The sequence below is a fragment of the Metarhizium brunneum genome, chromosome 1 (assembly GCF_013426205.1).
Source record: "Metarhizium brunneum chromosome 1, complete sequence".
In the NCBI taxonomy this organism is placed as follows: domain Eukaryota; kingdom Fungi; phylum Ascomycota; class Sordariomycetes; order Hypocreales; family Clavicipitaceae; genus Metarhizium; species Metarhizium brunneum.
In genome coordinates, this window is record NC_089422.1 from 7,841,229 (window position 1) to 7,859,895 (window position 18,667).

At 51.1% G+C, this 18,667-nt stretch overlaps 7 protein-coding genes across 7 annotated transcripts; 3 read left to right on the top strand and 4 right to left on the bottom strand.

The window, feature by feature from the left end:
* Positions 1–398: 398 nt before the first annotated feature.
* Positions 399–1,886, top strand: RPR8 (25S rRNA (adenine-N(1))-methyltransferase; the record flags this gene model as incomplete). The annotated part of the gene is made up of 1 exon (XM_066129909.1): positions 399–1,886. The coding sequence occupies one exon, from the start codon at positions 399–401 to the stop codon at positions 1,884–1,886; it is 1,488 nt and encodes a 495-aa protein (XP_065985804.1).
* A 319-nt stretch (positions 1,887–2,205) lies between these two features.
* DDI1 (DNA damage-inducible protein 1) lies at positions 2,206–3,523 on the bottom strand (the record flags this gene model as incomplete). The annotated part of the gene is made up of 2 exons (XM_066129910.1): positions 2,206–2,912; positions 2,986–3,523. The coding sequence occupies 2 exons, from the start codon at positions 3,521–3,523 to the stop codon at positions 2,206–2,208; spliced, it is 1,245 nt and encodes a 414-aa protein (XP_065986084.1).
* Positions 3,524–5,843: 2,320 nt separating this feature from the next.
* Positions 5,844–6,945, top strand: G6M90_00g023840 (uncharacterized protein; the record flags this gene model as incomplete). Its single annotated transcript, XM_066129911.1, has 4 exons — positions 5,844–6,194; positions 6,265–6,678; positions 6,735–6,821; positions 6,883–6,945. 4 exons carry the CDS (start codon positions 5,844–5,846, stop codon positions 6,943–6,945), a joined length of 915 nt encoding a protein of 304 aa, XP_065985785.1.
* A 419-nt stretch (positions 6,946–7,364) lies between these two features.
* URA5 (Orotate phosphoribosyltransferase) lies at positions 7,365–8,069 on the bottom strand (the record flags this gene model as incomplete). The annotated part of the gene is made up of 1 exon (XM_066129912.1): positions 7,365–8,069. The coding sequence occupies one exon, from the start codon at positions 8,067–8,069 to the stop codon at positions 7,365–7,367; it is 705 nt and encodes a 234-aa protein (XP_065986067.1).
* Positions 8,070–8,636: 567 nt separating this feature from the next.
* NOG1 (Nucleolar GTP-binding protein 1) lies at positions 8,637–10,747 on the top strand (the record flags this gene model as incomplete). The annotated part of the gene is made up of 3 exons (XM_066129913.1): positions 8,637–8,766; positions 8,836–10,637; positions 10,706–10,747. 3 exons carry the CDS (start codon positions 8,637–8,639, stop codon positions 10,745–10,747), a joined length of 1,974 nt encoding a protein of 657 aa, XP_065985761.1.
* Positions 10,748–11,401: 654 nt separating this feature from the next.
* GDI1 (Rab GDP-dissociation inhibitor) lies at positions 11,402–13,445 on the bottom strand (the record flags this gene model as incomplete). Its single annotated transcript, XM_066129914.1, has 8 exons — positions 11,402–11,596; positions 11,737–11,891; positions 11,956–12,498; positions 12,564–12,909; positions 12,985–13,012; positions 13,127–13,186; positions 13,260–13,284; positions 13,400–13,445. 8 exons carry the CDS (start codon positions 13,443–13,445, stop codon positions 11,402–11,404), a joined length of 1,398 nt encoding a protein of 465 aa, XP_065986045.1.
* A 797-nt stretch (positions 13,446–14,242) lies between these two features.
* On the bottom strand, positions 14,243–15,064 carry MRPL4 (54S ribosomal protein L4; the record flags this gene model as incomplete). Its single annotated transcript, XM_066129915.1, has 2 exons — positions 14,243–14,473; positions 14,579–15,064. 2 exons carry the CDS (start codon positions 15,062–15,064, stop codon positions 14,243–14,245), a joined length of 717 nt encoding a protein of 238 aa, XP_065985737.1.
* Between the last annotated feature and the right edge of the window lie 3,603 nt (positions 15,065–18,667).

An 18,667-nucleotide genomic window follows, 5' to 3' on the forward strand; every position in this document is an offset into this window, starting at 1 on the left:
CCAGTATGTTGCGGAAAATTTCCATTCCCTGTGATATGAAGTGCCCAGGCCATGTTCTCATTATAGCATTGGGTTTGTCATCCCGTCCATTGATGGATGGCGCTGGATTAGGAATGCATGCCTCAACAACAAAGGCGGGAGACGCGACTCTTTCTATTGCTACCCTGCAACAGTTTTGTTCCTACGGGTGGAAAGTTAGATAACGGGTGCACGGGCCACATCCCGCCGATAAGATCAACGGCCCATAAAAAAAAAGATGGCAACTCCACACACGTCTGGAAGGTGGTTGTAAATATGCCCGTTGTTTGAATAGTTTATGTGAAATTTCACCAAACACACTTTTCCATCTCAATTGCCTTTCCGCATTTTCTCAAGCCATAGGTGCCAGGCAGCAGATCATGTTCGCTGTGCCAGGCTGGTCCGTTTCCGCGGACGCACTCAAGCCCGAGACAGCATCCGCCTCCGGGCCATCAGGCGTGAAATCCAAAAAGCGCAAAAGGAACAACGTCGAATCGCAAAGCATCACGTCTACCAATGTAGCTGACTTATACGAAGCGGTTGTTGAGGGGAAAGGGAAGCTTCCCCCGAGCAACCAAGGAAGCAAGGACGACAACAATTCGGCAAAGCGGGCAAAGAAGCAGAGCATGACGACCAAAGCAGCCGCCCAAGATGACCAACCCAAGAGCAGCAAAAAGGACAAAAAGACCAAGAACAAAAACAGGGACCAAAACACAACAACCGCCAACGATGCTCGGCTCCCCGAACCCTTGGACAATACCTCGTCGACGAAACCCTCCAAACCAAACACCACCAGCACACCGTCCGCCGCCGCGCCCTCAAAACTAACCCCCCTCCAAGCCTCCATGCGGGAAAAGCTGATATCCGCACGCTTCCGCCACCTCAACGAGACGCTGTACACGCGGCCGTCGGAAGAATCATTCACCCTCTTCCAGGACTCGCCCGACATGTTCACCGAGTACCACGAGGGCTTCCGTCGACAGGTCAAAGTGTGGCCCGAGAACCCCGTCGACAGCTTCCTGTCCGACATTCGCAGCAGGGCGAGGGCCAAACCCCCGACCAAGGGGAGGCCGGGACCCCCGCCCTCCCAGCGGAACAAGATGGCTCTCCCTCGGACCACGGGCACATGCACCATTGCGGATCTGGGCTGCGGCGACGCCCGGCTCGCCGAGTCGCTGCAGGGCGACAGGTCGAAGCTGCGGCTGGACATCAAGAGCTTCGATTTGCAGTCGCCCAGTGCGCTGGTCACCAGGGCCGACATTGCCAACCTGCCGCTGGAGGACGGGTCGGTCAACGTGGCCATCTTCTGCCTGGCGCTGATGGGCACCAACTGGATCGACTTTGTCGAGGAGGCGTATCGCATCCTCCACTGGAAGGGGGAGCTGTGGGTTGCCGAAATCAAGTCCCGCTTCGGGCCTGCCCGCAAGAGTGCCGTGGTCGAGCACTCTGTTGGGAACCGCAAGAAGAACAGCGCGGCGCTTGGTAAAAAGGCCAAGGCGGCGAGGGACGCCGAGGCGGACGCTCTCCACGGGGAGGATCTGGCCGTCGAGGTGGACGGACTCGAGGATAAACGCCGCGAGACCGACGTCACTGCGTTTATCGAGGCGCTCAAGAAGAGAGGGTTCGTGCTACAGGGCGAAAGGGCAGAGGCAGTCGACCTGAGCAACAGGATGTTTGTCAAGATGCATTTCATAAAGGGCGCCTCGCCGACAAAGGGCAAAGGGGTCAAGGCCGAGGATGCGTCCAAAATGGGGGCCGCGCATAAGAAGAGGAAGGGCTTTGCGCCAAAGTGGGATGACGACGAGCATGCAGAAAACGCCGAGGACGAAGCGTCAATTTTAAAGCCTTGCGTGTATAAGATTCGGTAGCAGAGCAGCGATTACGGACTTTGGCCACATCATGTCACATAATTTGAAGCAAGTTTTGTCTGCCTGTTTCGTGGCTTTGTAATAACTTTCAAATACTGCTAAATAACGTCATTCATCATGTGTTCCTGCTGTCTATTCTCCTTGATTCGCACAGTTAAGTCGCCTTCAGGGCCCCGTCTCCAAGGATGTTTATTAAATGCGCCTCTGCAAAATCAAGAGCCGGATCATGAACAAGTTCTACATCGAAATCATTATTCATGGGATTCGTGTTCCAAGCTTTCGTTATACGGCCAAGAGGACAACCCCTGCTCTAACTCGTCTAAAAGAAAATCAGACCTGCTGCTACATCGACGTTATCTTCTGCTGCCTGCAGTGCTTGGATCGCCTGCTCTCGTGTGGCCCCCATGGCTATTAAGCTTTCCACATGTGCCGCAGTAACGTTTGGCGTTGAAGCAGATGCCGCCGCGGAAGGCGCTGAGGCGGGTGGGTTACTCCTCTGGGGCTGCGTTGACTGCGCCGAAGCTGACGAAGCTTGGGTTGATGGTTGCTGCGGCGGCAGAACCGCACCGGTCTCCTGACCAATTGTGGTTCCGGCAGGGCCCGGAATAGTGGCTTCTTGCTCGACTGGCTCCTCATCCTTGGGAATGTCGGCCTCGCCTAAGAACGGTACTTCCTCTCCTTGGATAATAAGTCTATCCTTAACAAGGTCAATCGTAGCTTGATATCTCTTCAACATGTCCAGGCCAAGGAGCAAATGCGTTGTCTTTCCCTCCATGACAGTGAAGCTGCACGGAAGAAACAGGTTGCCAACTCTGATCTGGGCCGAGTGGACTCGTCCAAGAATCTTGGCGGTGCCGACGCCGCGGGCTACACCAGCGAATCTCGTGTCAATAAGTCGCATGATGCCGCATGCTTCGGCGTATGCCGGAGACATGATAGTAGCTTGTGCACCGGAGTCCACCAAAGCCTTCACCTTGGTGCCGTTCACTTCGACATCAATGTATAGTAAGTGTACACGACCAAAAACTAGAAACTCGGTTAGCATCCGCTATGACAGACAGTTCAGATGAAGTAGTTGACTGAACGACGCTGGGCATACCTTCAGGGTTGTGTTCCATGGCACTCTGTAAATTCTCCATCACTCGTTCTTGGCGGATCATGTCCTCGATTTTTCTCTGATTTTCGATATTAAAGGGGTCCTGGTTCAGTCTCTCAATCTCTCGCTGTCTCTCCTCTCGCTCTCGACGTTCCCTATCTTGGCTGTTCTGAAGGATCTGGGAGAAGCGTACGGGGTCATCTACAGCGGCAGCAAGCTCTGGATTGTGCCTTTGCAGCTGCTCCCTTGCGGCCGGATTGCCCAGGATTTGAAGGCGAATCAACTCGGGATCATTGTCACCGCTGCCCTGGGGCCGTGGGGGCTGGGCAGGTGGTTGTGTTTGAGCAGCGCGCTCACTGGCACCCGTGTTGCCTCTGAGGTGTCTGACGTGGACAGCTAGCATACCACCATTGGGGATTTCCAGCTGCTCTATAGTTTTGGTGTCGTCTGTGAGTAGGCGGCCATTGTGGTAAATGTGGAGCGAAGAGGCGGGAATGTTCGTATCGGCATGAACGGATTCGCGGAGGGTCTCAAGGGTCATGTCGGGAAAGATTTCCAGGTTCAACAAAGTATCCTGATCCCCAGCTTGGGGATTGAAGATGTTGAGTGTAATCTGCCTACATTGGTGAGGGCTTCTGGTCAGCTTTGCCTTGCCGGTCCATGATTGAAGGTTCCCCCGACCCAGGCCGGTTGCCCACGATGAAAATGGTAGCTTACATAGCAGCCGTGTGTGCGCGAATCTAGATATTTCCGATTCAAAGTAAAGGTGATGTAAAGAAGAGCAACGCAATGCTCTGGCTGGGACTGCAGCGACTGGTGATGTGTGTGGAAAGGATTCTGAGTTTGAGATACGCAGTTGTAGACTGGCGAGTCGTTCAGTCAATAGCCACTGGGATGGAAGGCTGCAGACAAAGACGGAATGAAGCGGGGCAGTGGAGTTGGAGCCTTGGAGGGACTTGGAGGAGTTGGAGAGGCAGCGAGCATTTGTGGAAGGAGCTCACTACCTGCCTTCCCTCCTACCTGCCTAGCAGGGCACAAACTACGGAGTACAGTGCTACATCATTGCGTCTTGGTGGTCGTGTGCAGTCAGTCAGTTTTGACGACATCAGACATGGATGCTCTAACACGCATGTCAGCGCGACGAGAAAATCCAACTCGGCCTTGTTCCCCAAATTGGAGTGCTCACTGCGTCTTTTCTGCGTACATGCTTTGCCACCCGAAGTTGCCATTGACCGACTACCTAGACATCAAGCTACAGTTCTTGACGAATGGCGGACACCCGATGCAATGCGACGCGCGATGCGATATGATTGATGCATGCGACCTAAACAACCCAAATTGCCTGCAGATGACAAGTTGGGATCTATCATGTTCCCTCTTCCGTATAAATGTTTTTTCTGTTTCATATGCCCGTCCACCTTGCTTTTTTTTTTTTTTTTTTTTTTTTTTTTGCCTTTTGGATTTCCTTATTCACACATGGAGGGATGTAGTTGGCTGAAAGTTGCGGAATAATAGGGAGAGTGACGTGTATTGTGTATGAACACCGTACTAAACCTCTCTGTACTTGATAAGTACGGCGGAAGGTGAGTTAAGATAAGCTGCATAAGTGCGCACGCCGACTTTAAACTTTGACCGAGATGTCGGAGGTTTGGCTCGATGGCCCCGAATGCGGTTGTCGTCCAGGCGCCAGCGGTATACGCAAGACTTCATGTTCGACTTCGTCGCCTACCACCAGACACCTACCTAAGCAAGTACGTACCTACCTAGGTATAAGTACTTTAGATAAAGTACATAGGTACTTATGTAGGTAAGTATAAGGTAACCAGGTAGAGGTTCTACTCCGTACTAAAGGTCAGAAACAGGTACCGACTTTGAACAGCAAACTGGAATGGTTGCCATTTCCTATTTTGTTCACTTGCATCATTCAACGAATGTCAAGCCGCAGCAAAAAGTGGGCTGGGGATCGGGTATGGCTTTCTTGGTCCCTGGCTTCAATGCTTCAATGGAGGTTGAGACAACTGCCACCATTGCATGGAGCTGGAATATACATACATTATTGGTCCATTGAAGGGAAACAAATCGGCCAGCCACACATGGACTGGTAGACTGGTGGCAGGACGGCTCATCAGCATCTCTGCGACAAGAGCGACGAGACTTGAGTTAGCTTTCGCATTGCTGATTAGACCAGACATCATGCATCATGGCTATTCGAATTTCGGACCCAACAATTGACATGTACTCCGTAGCTCCGTTTCTATACTCAGTCCCCGTCCCTTCCTGATCTGGCATTCTGGCCAGCTTTACCCATTCTCACGTGGCGCAACGAGGTTGCATTGGGCCTTGTGGCTATTTCATTCGCTCTTGAAGTGAGGGGATTCGTTCTTGACCTTCCGACTCGTCTCTCCAACCGTCGCTCCGCACCACCATTTCGACTAGCATCACACACCTACCTGGTCAAGTGCGCCGTCGACCGTCGACCGTCGGCAAGGTAGACAGGCGTGACACCACCTGACCAATGCCGAGACTGCAGTTCTTGGGCTGGCAGTTCAACTTCATCCTTCAGATTCCATGTGCCGGCGCTATTGACTTTCCCGTCAATTCCCACGACTTCCAAAGCTCTCGACTCAGTCATATGATACCAATCTCGTGACAATAAATATTTATTCAGTCCACCGCTTCTTATCGTTTGCACTTACTACAGCATCATTCTGAGCGCATTTGTTTGCTGCCTGTCCACAGACAATATACCTCCCTTCCATTGGACCTTTCCTCAAGTGCCGTTTCGACGCATCCCCAAATCAGGTCCTGGTTTCGTCGGTCCGTCCTGTTGTTACGAGCTACATTATAATGTAGTCAGCGTTATGGATCAAGCTTCATCACCAAGATCCAACAACGATAAAACACCAGCAGACGAGGCAACGCATACGAATATCGATGAACCCAAATTCGAAGCTCGGGTTCGCCCCGAAACTCCACAAGACTGTGCCATCGGAGATTCTGATGAGGATGACGAAGAACTGGTTGAAATTCAACGAACAATGACCCAGAGTCGGATAATGAGGCAGAAGTCTCCTGAAGAACTGCGCAAAAAAGTCATTCCTTTCCACTGGGCTCCGATGCTTTCTCCTCTTTCACCTGCCGATATAGACGCATGCGAAACTCTCGAGAATGCTACAATGCCAGACCAACTCCGGCATTCCAACAGAGAACAGGTATTGACAGGCCCTGCTCTTGCTTTGTAGCGAATACTCTTATTTTTGGTCTCTATTTAACATGGCCCAGATCGAATATCGCCTCAGGAAATGCGGAAGCCTCTGCGTGGGCTTGTTCAACACCTATCGACCGCGCGATGCGAAAGACTGGTGGATTCAGACAATGCCTCATGCTCGCCCAGTCGAGACTGGCAGGCAAGACGGGTCCAAACGAGTCATGTTTGCTCATATCATTGCCACGTTGGGCAAGCATCCCGTTGTTACGGATGATGATGAACAGTGTCCTCCGAATTGGAGAGACTCAGCAGCTTCTCAAAGCTCAACTTTAGGTCACCAAACATCCGGTAGAACGATATGTATCCACTCCTTCTCAGTATGCCCCGAGGTTCAAGGTATCGGGATAGGCAAAGCCGCCATGAAGGCGTATATTCAGATGATGAACGAATCTGGGGTGGCCGATCGTATCGCTCTCGTTTGCAACGAGGTCAGCATAGTAGGCCCTTTTATCAGCTTCAGGTAGTAACTTACTCATGTTCCTAGTCCCTCACTGGCTTCTTTACTCGCGTCGGTTTCCAGAAAGCTGGAAAGAGTCAACTAAGCCCTGCTGGCCCCGGATTGTACAACATGGTGAGTTTTAGGAGACTTGTATTCTTTAATGTCGTAATTCTGAACATTCTGTTGCTCGCAGGTATTGGAGCTTCCAGGTCCCAAACCTCTTTTTCGTTTGCTTCAAGACTTAAAGCCGCGCTAGCCCGTAGACATAACACACGTTCAAAGAGTGGAAATGCTCTTTTGTTGTAGCAAAATCAAATACTCTACAACGTTCATTGACCGGTCTTGGTGTGGTGCTGAATTCATTCCTGCCATGCAATCCTCGATTATCTCAGCTGCAGCCAGGGGACTGGATCTACGTGTCAAACAAAGCTAGGTGACGTTTTCAGAACTAACGAAACGTAATTACCTAGGTATCCATACTCAACCTGAAGTGAATGAATCTAGATAACAAGCTCTTCTACAAAGATCCTACGGTAGGTTGGTGAAGTGCGGTCCATTATTTATTGCACCTAGACACCCGCATAAAACGCCATCACATATCCAATCTCCCCGTTTTTTTTTATTAATTTTTGGTTTTAGTTCCCGGACATCCACATATAGCAGCGATTTCTTTATCTAATCGGTAGCCTTATACTTCTGGCGGTACTCCTCGGTCCGCTTGATGTCGTCGTCAGAAGCGAAGCTTTTCATACCGGCGATAATATCATCCAACGTGAGGATAGCAAAGATCGGAATACCATACTCCTTTCTCAGCTCGCCAATAGCGCTAGGTCCAGGCTTGGAGTCGTCGCCATCTGCAGCAGGCAGCTTCTCCTTGCGGTCGAGGGCAACAACGATGCCCGCGACAATACCACCCTCCTTTCTGATCTTGTCAATGGCTTCTCTCTTTGCAGTACCAGCAGTGATAACATCATCCACAATGAGTATTTTCTTGCCCTTGAGAGAGGCGCCGACAATGTTGCCGCCCTCACCATGGTCCTTGGCTTCCTTTCTGTCGAAGGAGTAGGAGACCGTGTCCAAATTCTGGGGGGAAAGCTCACCCAGCTTAATGGTGATGGCAGAGCAGAGGGGAATTCCCTTGTATGCGGGGCCAAAGATAACGTCGAAGTCTAGGCCGGTATTTTGCTGAGCGTCAATAATAGTTTTGGCAAAGGCGGACGAAATAGCACCGGCGAGACGAGCAGTGTGGAATTCTCCAGCATTAAAGAAGTAAGGCGATATTCTCTTGGACTTGAGCTCGAAGCTTCCGAACTTCAGGACGCCGCCTTCGATGGCTGCCTTGAGGAACTCTTGCTTGTAGGACGCAAGTTGGCCAGACATATTGGTTTTGTGGTTGAGAAAGAAACAAGTAGTTAGTAGGTTCAGGAACAGACTACTTGAGTCGACTGGCAGGGCAGCTCAATGCGGTATAATAGCCGTCTGAGAAAGCAAAAAGGGATGTTTGCAAAATTAGAAATGTATTATGTTTGGGCATATGTCAAGGATAAAGAGATTTAAAGGATTTACGCTTACGAGTCTGTCGAATGACCCCCAAACCCATGAAGAATTCCCGTCGAGTTTTTTGGTGGGGTGTGTCGCCGCGGGGCAGAGCGCTAATCAAGTCACCATGCACACACCATTGGAACCTTCTCTGAGCTGGTGTCAGTGCAAGTACCCACCACTAAATTTTCGCAGCGCGGGACTTTCCCCCTCCCGCTGGTGCAATCTTATCGATAGTCCCTTTTTTGCCGGGACTCCACCCACTTGTGTGCGAAGAAAAAAAAATTGTTTGACCGCCTTGCATATGGGGTGGTTTGCATCTGCCATCCTGAGTACTCGGCCACCATCGAGTCCAGAGACGTTTCTACAACACTAGCAGTCGCTCTCGAGAGTCTCCGATTGCCCAAGATGAAGACGACGTGGAAGGATATTCCCCCGGTCCCGACCCAGCAGGAGTTTTTAGACATTGTGTTGAGTCGAACCCAACGAAAACTGCCGACTCAGATTCGTGCGGGTTTCAAGATTAGCAGAATTCGAGGTAAGGAAGGATTGGCTTTTCGCGCAACTATCCATCCATTATAAGTTTGTCGCTAACAGTTCGAATCAGCCTTCTACACCCGAAAGGTCAAGTTCTCCCAGGAAACATTCTCCGAAAAGTTCGGCGCCATCCTCGAGAGTTTCCCGCGGTTGCAGGATATCCATCCGTTCCACAAGGATTTGCTCAACACGCTCTACGATGCCGACCACTTCCGCATCGCGCTCGGTCAGCTCTCCACCGCAAAGCACTTGATCGAGACCATTTCTAGAGACTATGTCCGTCTGCTCAAGTATGGCCAGTCTCTCTTCCAGTGCAAGCAGCTCAAGAGGGCCGCGCTTGGTCGCATGGCCACCATCTGCAAGCGCCTCAAGGATCCGCTCCTGTATCTCGATCAGGTGCGACAGCATCTTGGCCGTTTGCCTTCCATCGACCCTAACACTCGAACTCTGCTTATTTGCGGTTATCCCAATGTGGGCAAGTCCAGCTTCTTAAAGAGCATTACCCGTGCCGACGTTGACGTACAGCCTTATGCTTTCACGACCAAAAGTTTGTTTGTGGGACACTTTGATTACAAATATTTGAGGTTCCAGGCTATCGATACTCCTGGTATCTTGGACCACCCCCTAGAGGAGATGAACACCATTGAAATGCAGAGTATTACTGCCATTGCACATCTGCGATCCGCCATCCTGTACTTTATGGATCTATCCGAGCAGTGTGGCTACACTGTCCAGGCACAAATTCAGTTGTTCAAGAGTATCAAGCCTCTCTTCTCCAACAAGCTGGTCTTCCTCGTCGTGAACAAGATCGACGTCACTCGACCTGAGGATCTCAGCCCCGAGCTGCAGGAGGAGCTGCAAGGCCTGATGAAAGCTGGAGAGATCGAGATGCTCCAACTTTCTTGCAACACCCAGGAAGGCGTGCAGGAAGTCAAGAACGCCGCCTGTGAGCGCCTCATTGCCGAGCGAGTCAACCAAAAGCTGAAGGCTGGAACAAACAACAGTGGAAACATTGGCGGTCGTCTGGCCGACGTCATGTCCCGTATTCACGTTGCCCAGCCCATGGGTGGCCAGTCTCTGGAGACGTTTATTCCCGAAGGAATCAAGAACTTGAAGAAGTATGAGAAGGAGGATCCGGAGCGCCGCAAGCTGGCCAGAGACGTCGAGGCTGAGAATGGTGGTGCCGGCGTCTTCAACGTCGACATGCGCGCAGACTACCTCCTTGAGAATCCTGAGTGGAAGTACGACAAGATTCCCGAGATCTTTGACGGCAAGAACGTCTACGACTTCATCGATCCTGACATTGAAGCCAAGCTTGCCGCTCTGGAAGAAGAAGAAGAGAAGCTCGAGCAGGAAGGCTACTACGATTCCGACGAGGAGATTGACGACGACGAAGAGGCCGAGGTCTTGCGAAAAGCCGAGCTCATCCGCGAGAAGCAGCAGCTCATCCGCAACGAAGCCCGCATGAAGAAGCGTCTCAAGAACCAGGCCATTATCCCCCGCAGCAAGACCAAGAAGTCCTTCTCCCAGCTCGAAGACGCCCTCGATCAGCTGGGCGTCGACACCAGAAACCTCGCCGACCGCGCACAACCCAAGGATGTCCGCCGCGGACGCTCCATGTCTCGCAGCCGCCTGGGCACCGAAGACGCCGACTCCATGGATGTCGATTCCAAGCCCCGCGACCGCCTGCGCTCTCGTGCTCGCTCCATGAGCAGAGCGCCCACCACCAACCGCCGCGAGGACGGTGTCCAGGACGAACTGACGAGGTCAAAGGCCGAGAGAATCGCCAAGCTCAACCAGAAGAGAATGAACAGGATGGCTCGACAGGGCGAAGCCGACAGACACACTACCGTTTCTCTAGAAAAGCATCTCGTAAGTTGTGACTCTCATTCTTTCTTGTTTTTTAATTTACAGAATCATCATCTGACTTTTTTTTTTAGTACTCTGGCAAGCGTGGCATCGGCAAGACTGGTCGACGATAAATTTCAACCAAAAACGGGACATGAGTAGAAATGCTTTTTTTGTTCTCTATTTGAAGATACTTAATTTTCGGATTATTATCAATGTCTGCTCCGGAGTTGGGCGTATGTTGTTTTGTCGGATTGGATGGAACTGGCTCAGTTGAAGGGGTAGTAAAAACGAAGATGTGAGAAACGAGGCGCCTGTGGTGATGCTGTGTAGAGCGCACGCGGAAATCAGTCAAAAGTTGCTTTCCGTTAAATAGTGTAGATGGCATATACATGACGACATGATTAGGTTCCAAGAGCACACTCTAGCTCGGTTCCAAGTATGATGTGAATCGCAGAATTTTTTGGCAAGGTGTGCTCAACAGACGCGGGGCCAGGTCACACAAACATCAACTACAATGCGTCATTGTGCCAGTGATCTTGGCTTCGCCATTCTTTTGCCCGAAATAACAAATCTCATCAATGTAGCCAACTTTTAAAAAGAAAAGAAGAAGGATTAAAAGAAACATGTTTCTTTGCCGCTATTTCAAGCACATTTGCATAAAAAGAACAGATGTTACCCAGACAACGCAATCCTCTACCATACGTAGCTCTAAAAACAACATCCTGCCCTGCCTAAACTACCATCTTCTGAATTTGTATATTTCAACCGGTAAATCTGTTTTGTTTCTACTCTTCGGCGGCAACACTGAGGCCCTCTCTCAGGCCCTCGACCTTAAGCTCCTCGCCGGCGCAGCGGCGATAAATGTCCTTGACGTCGTCGGTTGTCGTCTCAAAGTGGCTAGTTGCATCATAGCTCTTGGAGATGAAGAGGTTGTCTTTCTTGCCGTCTTCAAGGGGTTCATAGATGGGGATCGGCGGGCCCTGGGAAATTACTTGTTAGCGGCAAAAAGACATCGCAGTAATGATCTCATTTCTTTGGCGAGATTGCGCAAAAAGCTCGCAGGGTTATGAACCAAGGGGCAGGAAAAAGCGGCTCAATAGTAAAATTAGGGGGCACTTGCCATGAATTGCTCTTCAATCTTGCCCAAGCGCTCTAGACCAGGCTGCAGCTCGAGGTGGTGGTTGGCAGATGTCTCGGCAATGGTAGACACGATGGCGATCCAGTAGCCCTTGGGGCAGACATTGTGGGCCGATGACACGCAAGCAATGTAGATGTCTGCAGAATCTTTGTTAGTGGCATTTTCAACCTGTTGTGCGTTCCTTGGGAGAAGGGGTCTTACCATTCTTGCGACCAACTTGGGACTGGGGAATAATCAACTGAGCCGAGTCGCTGTCGTTGGTTCCGGCCAAGGGGTGCTTGAGAATGCAGATAGCTCGCAGGACATGGCCAACAATCTTGGTCTTGTTGGGGAAGTACGATGGGTCGCCGAGAATCAACTTGGCCTTGGTCTCAAATTTCATGTCCTCAGCACCAGTCTTCATGGTAGCCTTGATACCAGAAGCCTTGTCGCCATCATAGAGCAGCTCGTCCACATTGGTGTTGAGCATGTAAGTGCCGCCGTAGATGGCTGAGAGGCGAGCGAAGCCCTGGGGCAGTTCGCCAAGACCGTAGAGAGGGTAAATATAAGGAGACTTTCCGTATCTAGCAACGGAGTTGCCATACAGACGAATTCGCTCAATAGCCTCGGGCGCCTGTCCCTTGGCAGTGATGTAGTCATCGGTAAGGTACAAAGCCATGGAGTGTCCGATGAAGTCCTTGGTGGTAGTCTCGAGACCGAACTTATCATAGACCTCCTTCATAGTACAGGTATTGAAGTCCAATCCTACGCACATGTTAGCGTATGTATGCCACAGGGCATCAATACTGGATACAAGGGCGAATACGCACCCTTGTGAGTAGCTGGGTCCTTGGGATTGTAGGTGCCAACCCACTCAATGAATGACTTCATGCGTCGCTTCTCAAAGATGCCCATGAGAGGGGACTTGAGAGCTTCGCCAGCATCAGAGGGTACCTTGGCAACAGTGGCTTTGTTGGCAGCACCTTGCTGAACGTAGCTGCCGGCAACCTGCTTGAACTCGAGATATCGGGTAACATCAGTGGAGACGAGAATGTTGGTCAACTCTCCAGAGGACATGAGGAACTTGGGAACAAGGTCAATGTTCCAGTCGTTGAGTCGGCCGTATTTCGTCCACGGCTCCTCGCCAGCCTTAAAGTTTCCATACTTCTTGAAGAGCTATACGTGATGTACACTGTCAGAGACGAAAGGTTCAGGGGCGGCGGCAGCAAGTGAATTGGGGAGAGTGTGTACCGTCTCGAGGTTCACCGACGCGGCTTCACTGTGGACAAAGATTGCTTAGCAGTTTTACTCGTATGTTGCTTGCCAGCGGCCTTGATCAAGGGCACACGCACGCCCCATGACGGAAAGAATGTGGGCAAGAGGGAAAACATACCCGCCATAGTGGTCGTTGCGGTCAATATGTAGGACCTTCTTGCCCTTGACGCTCAGCACACTAACGAGAACAGCAACCTGGTCAGTTCACGCTCCTGTCAACCCCGAATAGTCCAAAAACATGTCTGGCTTACCCAGAGAGAATGCATTCGGTCAAGCCTAGTAAGAAAATCAGTTGGACTGCTCAGCCAGACAAGGCACAAAGCTCCCTGCAGATCGACAGCAACTGCCGAAACGCAGGTGGAACTCTACTCTGTCAAGCTTCAAAACTCACCAGTGCCCAGCACAATGACATCGTACTCCTTTGCAATCTCATCCATGGCGACGGTCTGAGTATCCGCTGCGTAGTCTTCTGTTCGTTTTCGTCTCTGGTCTGGGAGCCGTGGTGATAATGAAAGTTGAAAGGAGCTGGCTTGGTTGGATCTGGGTGGAGGGGTTGCAAGCGGCGGGGTTGGGCGAGGAGAGAGAGCGAAACCAAGCGTCGGTGAGGTGTGGGGAATTTCAAGCCATTAATCGATTGCCATGCCATCCAGACAAGCGGTCTTCGTCTGTTCAATCTCGTCTGGGATCCATCCGTAATAAAGAGCGGTGATGGGTGATGAGCCGGAAAATTAACCGCGGCTTGACGTGTCATATTCCTGGGCCAACGAGTGCCGGCAAATTGTCCAAAGTCCAATGTGACGATGAAGACAGGTTCCTTGAGTACCTAGGTAGGTAGTAATAGTAGTCGCAGTATTTACATGTGTACACATCCCGCCATGCCACAACTAGTTACCTAGTACCTGGGTAGTTCAGCCCATTGTCTAATAACATAATAACAGACGCAAGCTCCCGAAGATATTAACCTTTAGCATATGACGTGCAATATGTTGTGCTCTGTGCTCCGTACTCCCGTGAACCCGTCGCACCCAGTACGGAGTACGCGGCGCACTCAGGACACCACCATCAAGACCACGGTATAAGACAACATGGTGTCTTCGATTCCCGGTATATCTTAGTTTACAGGTGTCGTTCTAAATGTACACGCGACCAGGCAAGCCCCTGGCTACCTACCCGCCAAAATTACTACTTTGCCCGGAATCACAGTGTCTGGACATGACTGCGACGTCTTGTTCCTTCACCGGCTGAGTTCCTTGTCGGCCTTGACGGGCTCCTGCTCTGCACCCTTCTCCTTCGCCCAGGCATCCTCGACAGCAACCTCTTCCTCATACGCTGAGGGCTTGTACACCTGGCCGTCCTCGGCGTGCATGTCAATCTCGGGATCTGACATGGCCACATCAATGGCATCCTGCCAAGTGTAATATCGTTCCGTGAGGGCATGCTTGATGGCTCGCATGGTTTTCATGACCTGCGTAGAGAAAACAGTTATCAGTACACGACTCGAACAAACCATGGGTGTCCAGGGATAGAATTCAACAGGAAAAAAGGTCAAGACTCCCAGACAGTAGCATACCTCTTCGTCTCGTGCCTCGATTTCCCGGTCACCAAAGCCAAACTTGCCCCTTGCTAGCTCCGCCTTGGAGGTCGCAAGCATGTTCCTCTCCTTGCAGCACACCCACCAGAGAGAATGTAAATCTTCCCACGACTTCTTTCGAAGCTCTTCCACTGACCATGCTCTTCCGTGCTCCTCGGTTTCCTTGGGCGACCACAACGCCTTTCCGGATTCCGGGAAGAAACCCCAGAGGCCGTGGTTCTCATCAACCGCTACTTTTGGTTTAAAGTCTCGTGGCTTGGGTAGAGGTATGTCAGACATGGAAAGATGTTCTCGAGGCCCTGATCCATACAGGCTGCTGACGCCGCGGTTCTTGTTGTTGTCCTTCGTCTTGCGCTTGCATTGCTGCGCCGTTGTCGAGAATGTAGCCGCCCGGGACGAGGCAAAATGCGAGCCAATTCGTGATAAGCAGCCGACAGATGGCCGCAGCGCACTGGAGCTGGCCATTTTGTGAAGGAAATTAGATGGAGATGACAATGGCCGTCGACGATGGCCGTCGAATAATGCCCTGTTCAACCAAAGCTACAAAATTCGACATGCGACTCGCCCAGACGCCACTTGATTGGATATACCAATCCAGGATGCTTGCTGAGTCAGCCCCGTCTCGTGTGTCCTACCCTGGACACACCCAATGATTGTGTGGTGCAAATGAACTGGTTACAGCCTTGATTCGATGGTTTAGTCGGTAGCATGTAGTTTTTGGGTCTCCTTTCTTGGATGCCACTTGATGATTTTTGCGTTCGATCGTGTCAATCTTTATTCTCTGTGCAGACATTGTGAAATAACCTTGTTGGATGAATTAAAGTGTTCTCCGGCTCGAGCACGCCGAACCAGCAGTAATGATATCCCTGCGCAATTCTCAAAGGGACCTGGTTCCTATGGAGGAACAGACGAGAAAAGATAGACGACAAACACCATCCAAAAGTACCGGGGTTCAAGAGGAACAGTGCATCACGACCATGGCATCAAACATCACACAGGAGGTATTCGTAAGTAGTTAACGCTGCTTAAGTCTCCCACCGATGAAAATTCCAATACCTAGCTACCCTGTAGGGGCATCATGCCTTCCCCGAGCATCATCTTCCCAAACCACAGCCACGACAATTCCATGCCAGGCGCCGGAGCACCATTAACACAGAATAAAAGTTTGCCGAGTCTATGCAAGGAATTACGCGTTGAGAACCGGCAGGCGTCAAGCTACATGAGTTGAGTGGTAGCGTAACCCTTGCGTGTCCATATCCAATTTTATCGCCATGTATTCAAGTGCATCAAACGTCGGGTGAGAAATATAACCACGCGTTAGTCTCCTGTCACGATATAGTATCAAGTACACCAATTCAGACTCGACTCTAAACGTGTCTGCTCAAATCTTCCCCAACGCAGCTTCACGGTTGTCGTTGATGCGAGACCCTACCGGCCAGCTTTGCAAAGTCGCCCAAAGACTCCGTATAGACCATAGGAATCCGCATCTCCATCCTGAGCAACAAAGGCCTCCAACATGACAATTGTACTATATCGGCGTGCGGGTTGTGGTCCCGAATGCTCCCAAATCGGTTCCACTACGAGTTCAACAACCCACCGACTCCACAGGAGGAGTTGCAGAATCTACAGCCATCTGCATAGTCTTCTCGTCTTAGATCAACTAACTAACTAGGCTTCCTATTGACAGACGAAGCATAGGATAGAGATGGTTGTCAACCATCTACGGGAGGGAACTGCAGTTGATGCAGTCTGAGCCTCATTCATATGCTTCCATCTCGAAGCCTTCACCCGAGGCTATACTTGGCGGCACGAGGAACTCCGCATACAAACAAACATACATGCCTTAATCGTCACTTAGTTGTCATCTCGTGTCGTTGCTATCCCCCCTTCGCTCACAAATCCGATCCAAGGTTTCGATTCAAGCAACTTTGCCATGAGCGAACCGTCTACCATGGCATCGACAGCAAGGGCTGTTCTCGGTTAGAGAACCAAACCAACAAGAGAGCATAAAGCCAGGTCCCATTAATGCCACACCTGCTTCGACGCAAGGAGGCACAAATTTGGGCGAAGCAAGGACAAAAGCATAACGGATCATGCATAAAGCTGCATCCAACGCCGACTCTTGGCAGGAGGCAGTGCCTCTCCAACTCGCCAGCTCTGTCATCAAGTCATGCTCGCCCATTACGACATAACCCCCTTGCCTGGCAGGCCAGCACTGCTTCAGTGTACAGGCGACGGCGATTTGCTCACGGCCGGCACCCGGCAGCATGACGGATACGATGGAATTCTGTCACCCGTGACCTCGATGATCCAAGGACCGGAGTCCTGCCTGCCGGCCGGGCAACAGCTACGTACACATTTTTTTTTTTCAAGTGGTGGCAAACCGTATCGCGCGGCTCTGTGAAACAGTATCTGTTCATATAGCCAAAAACAAAGGTATACGAATCCCGGGCGACCTTTTGTCGACGACGGTCTCGCTCGTTCGTCCGCTCCGTCGTGCTTGTGGATGGCATTCTCGAGCCTCTGCAAGTCCGGGCACCGGAGCGAGCGCGCAGACTGCACGACCTTGTGCCAAACTATTGGCTGGAAGGGCATTGCAAAACCAACTAGTGAGCCCGATGGTGGTGCACGTCCGGGATACTCGTCTGCGGTATGAACTGTTCTCGGGCTCGCAACCTGTACCAAGTTACGCTCACCTGAGCCAACCACCACCCATGAGCTCGCATGTGCATTGGTGCGTTGGTGCATCTGGTGTGCTAGGTGAGTTGAGGGAAACTTTGTTGCTGGAGGGCGTCAAACCCAGAAGACAACCTGAGCTCGGTTTTGGACGCGTGTCAACCTCCCAGCCTGTGAAAGAAAAGGGTGTTATGATAACCCAATGCCAATGCCAACGCCAACGCCAACGCCAATGCCAATGCCAATGCCAATGCCAATGCCAATGCCAGTCAGTGAACATGCCCCTGTACCAGGTACATAATCCATAATCCGATCCTCGCACAGTCTGGTCATTCTCGCACAACCTCCAAGGTTGGTAGGTGAGAAATTGGACTAGTACTCCCCGACTGGTATGGAATCAGCATGCAGGTCATTTTTCTTGTGGCGGTAAGCCTTCACCAAACTCTCGGTATCTTCGGCCAGGTTTCCCCCTTGGGAGGAGCTTGGTCCAAACGACACGACTCGCTACCACTGTCTATGATCCCGAGTTCGATGTGAAAATTGCGCCCAAGAAACGGACAGTCGTCATACATGATTGTCACTAGACAATACTAGGATTCGACTGGTAGAACGTCGTTTCCATGTGAGAGTAGGATCGTCGGTGTCACCGCCATTATTTTAGATTGTGGCGGTGCGGGACAAGTGTTTCTCCTAATGGGATAATGGAATTCCAGTAGCCAAACCGTCTGTCTCTCTGCGGTCCCGGGTCTGATGATCTACTCCGTACTGTGCCTGTGCCCATCGTTCAATACGTAGTAGTATTCCGTATCCCCTCCCTATTGCCTCGGAGAAGGGTGGGATTAGGTGCGGAACTTGCCAGGCGAGCTTGACGTAGATAGACACCAAATAGTCAAGTTGGACGCACCTGGATTCGGAGCCTGGTGGCCCAGAACGTCTCTTTGCATATGGTTGTTGGCATGTTCCTTCATTTCGAGTGAAGAACCTTCTCTACAGAGACCCAGATTGCATATTTGATAAAGCGAGTCCAAGGCAATCCTGCTCGAAAGTGCCAAATATTATTTATTACACAGCACCTGGGATCTGACGATGTTTCAGTTACTCAGAGTCGTTGTCTCTCGTACTCCGTACCTCGTGGTGCATATGTACATACACAATATTGAATACGCACCATGTACGTAGTCCATACCGCACATACGCACATAGATTAGAAAAAAAAACGATTGATTGATTGTCTGTGACGAGCTTGGCCAGTCAGCGCAACAGACATCGTCAACCACTCGTTACAAGCTGTGACAGGTGTTGCTCTTCCTTGTCCTTTCATGCAAAGCGCGCGCAAAATGTACCTCGTACATCTCACACCCTGCAAAAGTTCACGCTAGACGGACCAGCATC